The sequence below is a fragment of the Dendrobates tinctorius genome, unplaced genomic scaffold (genome assembly GCF_039654945.1).
Source record: "Dendrobates tinctorius isolate UK_male_01 unplaced genomic scaffold, ASM3965494v1 ptg000007l, whole genome shotgun sequence".
Taxonomy (NCBI): domain Eukaryota; kingdom Metazoa; phylum Chordata; class Amphibia; order Anura; family Dendrobatidae; genus Dendrobates; species Dendrobates tinctorius.
In genome coordinates, this window is record NW_027361675.1 from 13143096 (window position 1) to 13152116 (window position 9021).

The following is a 9021-nucleotide window of genomic DNA, read 5'->3' on the forward strand; positions in this document are numbered from 1 at the left end:
CTGCGCCGCAGTTCTTCCGCGCCGCTCGCGCTGACAGGCGGCTGCCGTGTCAAATTTAGTCCCCGGCTTCAGTTTGGGCCTTCGCGCCCGTCGCGGCCATGCCCCCGTTAAGTCTCATAGGCCGGCCCGTTCCTAAGCCCTCCCACCGCCTCTTCAAGCTTGTGGCTGGGAAGGGGGGGGCGGGTTTGCCCTCTGGTGGAGGCGATTAGCTCCGCCTTTCTTGCACAGAAACCGCGCTTTTGCTTCCTCACATCGGGCTGTCGCCATCTTTGCAGCCTGACAGCCGGAGACTAAAAGCAGAGGCCAGCGCTCCCTGTCGGTCCCTGACCAGTTGCAAGAGCCTAATACATCTCTTTCGGGGTCACCAGACCGTGAGTACTTCTGCAACTGCAGACTGACACCCTACTCTGCCTTTCTGTCCCCCAACCTTCCGGCATTTCCGCAGGTTTTCATCTTCTCTTCCTTCACCATGTCTAATTCTAAGTCTGATCGTGGCCGTCCGCCAGTCCCCACGGGCACCCTAGTCCAGTTCTTCGCGTGCTCCTCTTGCAATCGCAAACTTCCCTCAGGTCAGCCTACTCTCATCTGCCTGGACTGCAGCAATCCCTTTCAGCATGACCCCGTCCAGGAACCACCTATTGCGCCACGTGAAAGCGAACCACCCATCCCTGGCTGGGCCTCGTCTCTTTCACAATCTGTGGCAGACCTCACCAGGGTGTCTCAGTCCCTAGTGGCCGTTCTTGATAAGTTGCCCCTGGACACTTCTGCAGGGTCCAGCAGGTCACAAGACATTCCATCTGAGCCAGCTAGCAGAAGCCGCAAAAGGCCCCGGCAGGATCTCCAGCCGGAATCCTCTCCTGGCCCCTCATCTGCACCTAGTCCTTCCCAGCAGTCGCCCTCCCGTGCCTCCTCACCCGAGTCAGGTGAAGCGTTCTCAGATATGTCTTCTGAAGGGATTGTAGAGCGGGAATCTGGCCAGGACGCGGAAATGAAGGTTACAGTACAGAACCTCATTGCGGCGATTAACCACACCTTCGAAATCTCTGACTCCCCTGCGAAATCCTCAGATCAGGAGGTTTTGTTCAGACGGGAGGATACACCCTCCAGGGTATTTCCTTTTCATTCCGAGTTTAGAAAGATTATTACCAGGGAAAGAGAAGCTCCGACCAGACGCTTTCAAAGAGGAAAGCGTCTCGGCGTACTGTACCCGTTTGCTAAAGAGCTCACGGACAACTGGTCTGCCTCTCCCTCGGTGGACCCGCCCGTGTCCAGACTTTCTAATAACACGGTTCTCCCGCTTTCAGGTGTGGCGTCTCTAAAGGATTCTAATGATAGGATTATAGAATCCCTAGCGAAGTCTGCCTTCGAAGCGGCTTCGACTGCGGTATGCCCAATCTTTGCTTCATCTTGGGCAGCAAAGGCCATAGCTACTTGGGCAGAGGATCTTCGTCAGGGCATCCTAGAGAAAGCACAACCAGATCGATTGGCCTATCTCGCCAATCAGATTTCCCATGCGGGGGATTATCTGCTCTCTGCTTCTTTGGATGCCGCATCCTGCGCAGTTCAGGCGTCAAGCAACGTAGTGGCAATCCGACGTACAATTTGGCTCAAGGCCTGGCAGGCGGACTTGTCTTCTAAAAAGTCTCTTACTAATCTGCCTTTTCAGGGAGTGCGCCTCTTTGGATCCCAATTGGACCAGATTATTAAGGACGCCACCGGAGGCACGAGTTCTGTCCTGCCTCAGTCCAAGCCTCGCAGACTTCCACTAAGGCGTCAGTTTCGACCCTTTCGGGCTTACCGCCGTTTCAATACGGCGGAGACCTCCTCCAACCAACAAAGACCGCAGGCACGCCAAGATAGGAAGAAGGTTTCCTTCAGACCCACTCCCTCATGGCGATCCCACTCTTCACAGGGCAGACCATCCCAGATCCGGATCTGGACGGTCCACATCAGCATGACTATCCTCGGACTCCCGAGGGTCCATTCCAATTGGGAGGTCGACTCTTGTTCTTCAAGGACGTCTGGCAGGCCTCAGTAGAGGACGCTTGCGTCAGGGAGGTTGTATCGTCAGGATACAAGATAGAGTTTGTCTCTCTTCCATGGGATCGTTTCTTCGAATCCCGTCATCCAAAAGATCCAGCCTTGATCCCGGGGTTCTTTGCGGCCATCGCCTCTCTCCTCCGTTCCGGGGTGATTGTGCCCGTTCCCGAATCGGAGCGGTTCACAGGGTTTTATTCAAACCTATTCGTGGTGCCGAAAAAAGACTGGGCGGTCCGACCCATCTTGGATCTCAAGCGGCTCAACAAGAGAGTCCGTCTTCGCCACTTCCAGATGGAGTCGGTTCGTTCGGTAATCGCTTCCATGGAGGAGCAGGAATTCATGTGTTCAATAGACATCCAAGATGCCTATCTACATGTTCCCATTTTCTCCGGACATCAGAATTTCCTGCGTTTTGCGGTTCGCCAGGAACATTACCAGATCGTCACGCTGCCCTTCGGTCTCGCCACCGCTCCCAGAGTCTTCACGAAGATCATGGCTGCGTTGATGGCCCTGTTGAGGATCAGAGGTCTCGTTCTTTTTCCGTACCACGACGATATTCTGATCAAAGCTCCCTCTTTTCAACAGGCGCGCCTAAGTTTGACGATCGTCCTAGACACTCTTTCCAATTTCGGGTGGATCGTCAACCGGAAAAAGTCCTGTCTGGTTCCTACTCAACGTCTTGTGTTTCTGGGCCTACTGTTCGACACCCGTCGGTCAAGGGTCTTTCTCCCACAAGAGAAGATTCTCTCCCTGCAGCAGGATGTACGATCGCTGCAGACCACACGATTTCCGTCCCTCCGAACAACCATGAGGGTCCTGGGAAAGATGGTGGCGGCGATAGAGGCAGTTCCCTTTGCCCAATTTCACGCCAGACCTCTCCAACACACCATTCTGTCGAGGTGGAACAGGTCGGCTCTGTCCCTGGATCGCCCTGTTCGTTTTTCATGCCGGATCAAGCCGTCACTCAACTGGTGGTTGACGTCACCTCTCATCTTCTTGGGGCGGTCTTTTCTTCCCATTCACTGGCAGATTGTAACAACGGATGCTAGCCTCCTCGGCTGGGGTGCAGTGTTCCGCAATCACACTGTTCAGGGTCGTTGGTCAACTCAGGAATCAGCTCTGCCGATCAACGTCCTAGAGATACGAGCGATCCATCTGGCTCTCGTCCACTGGGAGAGGCTCCTCAGGGGACTGCCTATCCGGATTCAGACAGACAATGCCACAGTGGTGGCATATGTCAACTGCCAAGGAGGGACACGGAGTGTCTCAGCCCTGGCAGAAGTGTCCAAGATCCTTCAGTGGGCAGAGATTTCGGTACCGACAATCTCCGCGGTACACATCCCCGGCGTAGACAACTGGGCCGCCGATTTTCTCAGCCGCGAGGGTCTCGCAGCAGGAGAGTGGTCCCTACATCCGGAGGTATTTTTTCAGCTTTGCCGTCGTTGGGGGAACCCCGGACGTAGATCTGCTAGCTTCTCGCCTCAACAGGAAAGTCCCACAGTTTGTATCCAGGGCTCGAGATCCTCTCGCAGTGGGCGCTGACGCTCTGGCCATTCCTTGGTCGCAGTTCGAGCTCCCCTACCTGTTCCCTCCCCTGCCTCTTCTTCCCAAGCTGTTGAAGAAGATCAAAGCAGAAGGGATTCCAGTTATTCTCATCGCCCCGAATTGGCCTAGAAGGTCTTGGTTCGCGGACATTGTCAACCTTCTCACAGACGCCCCCTGGAAGCTTCCAGACAGGGCAGACCTGCTGTCTCAAGGCCCAATTTGCCACCCCAATTCTCGGCCGCTCAATTTAACGGCGTGGCTGTTGAGACCGAGGTTTTGAAAAGAGCAGGATTCTCCGGTTGAGTAATTCATACCATGATCCGAGCCAGGAAGCCATCATCTTCCAAAATTTATTACCATACTTGGAAGGCCTATTTCACTTGGTGTGAGGCCAATAACATTGCGCCCATGTGCTTCCGTTCTGGCGTTTCTTCAGGCAGGGCTAGATGCGGGGCTTGCTCTCAGTTCCTTGAAGGGTCAAGTTTCGGCGCTGTCCATTTTATTTCAGAAGACGTTGGCCTCCCGCCCTCAGGTCAAAACCTTTCTTCAGGGTGTGGCTCACACGGCTCCTCCGTACCGAGCGCCCGTGGATCCAAGGGATCTTAATTTGGTTCTTGAGGTTCTGCAAGGTTCTCCTTTTGAACCTCTCAGGGATGTTTCCCTTTCTCTCCTTTCTTGGAAGGTAGCTTTTCTGGTGGCCATCACTTCCATCCGGCACGTGTCGGAATTAGCGGCTCTTTCTTGCCGCTCTCCTTTCTTGGTACTTCACCAGGACAAGGTAGTTCTACGGCCTCCGCCCTCTTTTCTTCCGAAGGTGGTGTCCTCCTTTCACCTCAATGAGGATATTGTTCTGCCGTCCTTCTGTCCGAGTCCAACTCACCCTCGGGAGCGGTCCCTGTACAAGCTGGATCTGGTCAGGGCAATGAGAGTCTATCTGTCGAGGACGACTTCCTTGCGAAAGACACTCTCTTTTCATCATTCCAGATGGGGCGCGGAAAGGTCACCCGGCTTCCAAAGCTACTATTACTCGCTGGATCAGATCGCCAATTTTGGAGGCCTGCCGGGTTAAGCATCGAGTGGCCCCCTCCGGGGATCAGAGCGCACTCTACCCGGGCAGTGGGTGCTTCCTGGGCGGTACGCCACAGAGCCTCCGCACTACAGCTTTGCAAAGCTGCAACCTGGTCATCGGTTCACACATTTGTGAAATTCTACAAAGTCCACACCTACGCTTCGGCAGACACCAGCCTAGGTAGAAGGATTCTGCAGGCAGCGGTGGTGAGTCCACTGGCCTGATGGAAGTTTGTTTCCCACCCCAGGGACTGCTTTGGGACGTCCCATGGTCTCTGTGTCCCCCAATAAGGCGAACGAGAAAACAGGATTTTGGGGTTGCTTACCATAAAATCTGTTTCTCGGAGCCTTCATTGGGGGACACAGCACCCTCCCATGTCCTGTTTTTACTTTGGTTGATTGGTTACAGTTGAGTTGTTTGTATTCTGTTACTTCTCCTAGTGCTTTCTCACTAACTGAGGAATTCCCTGCCGGTCGGTGGGGTGTACACTGCGGAGGAGGAGCTAACCTTTTTTTTGTGCATAGTGTCAGCCTCCTAGTGGCAGCAGCATACACCCCATGGTCTCTGTGTCCCCCAATGAAGGCTCCGAGAAACAGATTTTACGGTAAGCAACCCAAAAATCCTGGTTTTTTTTTTTTTGTTTTTTTTTATTTCAGCCAACTTTTAAGGTCTTTTAAAAAAAACCTAAAGCGGAAAATGCAAGAAAAACATGCTATCCCAAGAATATTATTCATCTCCCACGAAAAAACCCCCCACCACATTCAAAAAATGCAGTCTATATAAAGTTTTCAATAATTTCCTAAAGATGTAGCAAAAGTGTGAATTCACAATTTTGACTCATCTGGGTGAAAATTAGTGAAGTGTGTTCGAGTCCTGTCTGCACATACCCTTAAAGGGAACTTGTCACTAGGTTTTCCCTATGTAAAGTGAATCCACCACATTTTAGGCAGGGTGCCCACGATCCGGAAGTAACTCTTTGGACATATTGCGTGTTCGCTGCGTCCAAAGTGCTGTCTTCTATTGAACACAGGTAAATCCACATGAGTTCACTGAACCATGCATACTTACCGCATCCAATACATTTCTATTGATGTAATTTCTGTTGCGGAGACTCGTGTCTCCAAAGAGAAATTGACATGCTGCGGTCTTGAACGACTCACTGCATATCTCCATGGGTGATCCACAAGCGTCTGTGGACGCATAGTGGGCATGGGATTTCTTGAAATCCAATCCACTATTCTAGAAATCCCATCCACTATGCTGTAACATCTGTCTACTGCAGGTTTGTTGCTGCATAAGTACGCAGCATCAAACGCACAGCAGTTCTTCATCATGGGCACGCACCCTTAAAGGATCCTGTTCCAATACAATATGTAGTAGGTGTAGTAGTAGTAATAATAATATTAGCAAATTCATCCAATTAGAAATGTAGTATAGTTTTTTGGTTTTTTTTTTATTCGCCATGTCTCTTTCCTCCTTTTTATGCATTGCAGGTGACCTTAGGAATCCATGGTTACTTCCATTGATAAAGTGACAGCTAGTTGATCGGTGGAAGTAACCATGGATTCCTAAGGTCCTGCAATGCATAAACGTGAGGTTAGAGACATGGCAAATTAAAAAAACTATACTACATTTCTAATTGGAGGTATTTGCTATTATTCTTATTATTACACCTACTACATATTGGGATAGGAGCTTGAAGATGGGAATATCCTCTTTTAAGTCCTCCTAAACCGTACTCCACCAACCTGTTCATAAGACCTCAGCTATCCAGCGTATCTAATATCTTTTCAAATTCTCCCGCTTTGATGAACGCTGTTGAGTCTGATGGGTGTAGCTGGTAGATGTGCTTGGAGCCACCTCTATCCTCCTGCATTGACTGATGTGGAGGACGTCTCCTACGCCATCCACAGAGTCTGTTTGACTCTAGCGCCTCCACTGTAGAGAACAAATGCTGTGCAGATGTATCAGACTGGATGATGTAGGAGTTGTCAGTCACATCAGTCAAGTTGGAGTCCTGTGTAAAAAGACTTAAAGGTGGTAGATTTAGTTTCTGTAGTGGAAACCTGTTGACAGGTTCTCTTTAACCTCTTTTCTCAGATTGTCATGCTTTTTGCCCAAGAACTAATTGGTTCTAGCTGTGTTTAGACAGATCAGGGTCAGAGGTGTTAGATTCTCAATGCTAGCAACTATGCAGTTTGATAGCTTTCATTTTCCCCACTTTCCTGGTGATTTCTTACGTTAGGGTGGAGGGCACCCTCCAAGTGCACCCCATGTCCACTTTAATTCTACATTCTTATTATGGCTTTCTTTTTCAGTGAATGCTGTACAGCAGATTGGTTTGAGCCTTCCTGTTATCATCATAAAGCAAGAAGAGTCCTGTCAGTGTCAGTGTGCCTGCAGAGACGCTGTTAAAGAGACCTCTACAAAGCGCAAAAGAAGTTCCACATCAGAATCGAACTCTGACCCCAAACCAGCAGCTGAGCCTCCCCCTCCTGACAAGGTACCCCTTCCACCGTCCCCCTGTGAAGGAAGCAGTGGACACTTATTGAACTCTACAGACTCTCAGCCATGGACACCTTCCTCTATAGACATCTCAGACTTCCTATCCCTCCAGAGTCCAGAGAATCCCTCCTCTCTGGTCCCTGTGGAAGCCTTACTGCAAGGGGATGACATCAGCCTTAGCGGTTTTTCTAAATAGACTGGAAGTCAGCCAATGGACTGTTATTTTGGATATTTTTGTAGTCTTCTTATTTCCAACACTCAGCACACGTCTCTGGCTACATAACACAACGGACGGATCTACGTTCAGTGCATTTTAATTTTTGATAGATAAGCAGAGTCCTCTTATTGTATAGAAGCCCACGATGGAAGGAAAGTAATAGCTTTACCTTGTGGCACTGATGAGGGTTGTGAGCCGGGTCTACGGTAACCCATTGCTTTATTGCACTATACGTCACTTTTGTGTAATTTCAGGGGAAAATATATATATATTTTAAGACATAGGCAAGTCACTGGAGTTCATGTTTTATGAGATGTTGTTACCAGACATTTTACAATGGGCCAGATATATAAAAGAGACCACATTTTAATATTGGCTTTATTTGCATCATTTCATCAGAAGATGCTGGAAACTTACCCGGGTTCATGTTGCTTTCGTGGAACTACCCTACGCTGTCCGTCTCATCTCTTGGCATTTAATCTAAATGCCCAACTATGGGAAACTGAAAGCATGATTCTGGAAAATACATGGCAGCCAAGCCCAGGGTTCACAACATCAAATGCTTCCACTACTAAGTGCTCTAAAATATGTGTCCACTGTATGACACCTAACCCACCACTAGGATTAGCCTGTAACTAGTACAGACATGGGAGATGCCCTCCATGGATGCTCTTCAAATAAAAACGCGTGATTGTGCATATCCTATCAACTAAATTGCTACATCCTTTACTGAGCGGTTTCTGAACATGAACAACCCTAAAGATGTTACCAATAGGTAAACGCTTAGTAAATGATGCAGCAACTCTGGGTTAGTGTAAAGAGCTAGATATCACGTTTTCACTCTGAGAGTGGCTGTGGGATCTCGCTCTGCATATTGGGATCCCACATCCCAGGACTTCGGGTCTCACTTTTGCTAGAAAGTTGGGGCCGTTAGGGACACTTGCCAGCATTCTTTAATAGATGTTGAAAACCAAAATCGCCAAATCTGGAGCACCCCAATGTTTTTTATTTTAAATAAAAAGGGTAGCAACAGATTTATAATGTACTCTTTATCAAGAAAAAGAACTGAAAAATTCTAATTAAAGTCATTAACTTAACAATGTTAGATGTTTTCTGTATTTTCTTTTTTTATTTCTGTGTAAAACTATAACTGTATGGCTCAGCGGCTATCAGGAAGGAATTATTCAGGGACTTGTTTCATTGTTACAGTGTGCCTTTCATTGCCAGTAAAATGTGAAAGTGGAAAGATCTTTCTTGCAATCGTCAATATGCCCTATACTAAATGTGTTTCTGCTGCTCCATTGCTTTCACAACAAGCTGTCTGGATCCGTGGTAGTGCTACCCAGTACAAGGGATTCACAAGTGGCAGATTTGTTGCTGTAATTCTATACATCTGAATGTGTTTTTTTTTTTTTCCCCCACCAGTCACTGACATACTGCATCTGCAATAAATATGCCATATGTGAAAATACCATTTTTGACGTGACGCACAAGTTGCCTAACATCCGTCAGATCTATTAAAAGGCTCATATTAATCAAATAAATATGTAATATGCGCCAAATTTCTTAACACCGGCATTCAGACTGAAGAAAATGTCCCTTTGTTGTTTTTGTACATAGCGTCTCCCATACCACATAGTGAATA

General features: G+C 48.7%; 1 protein-coding gene across 2 annotated transcripts in view; it reads left to right on the top strand.

Moving 5' to 3' along the window:
- MTF1 (metal regulatory transcription factor 1) overlaps window positions 1–8625 on the top strand; it is a 54253-nt gene extending 45628 nt beyond the window's left edge. For both annotated transcript variants that reach the window (XM_073572075.1, XM_073572065.1), the window contains exon 10: window positions 6973–8625. In XM_073572075.1, the coding sequence (XP_073428176.1) occupies window positions 6973–7355 (383 nt within the window). In that variant the 3' untranslated portion in view covers window positions 7356–8625. The remainder of the gene's footprint in view (window positions 1–6972) is intronic.
- Window positions 8626–9021: the final 396 nt, after the last annotated feature.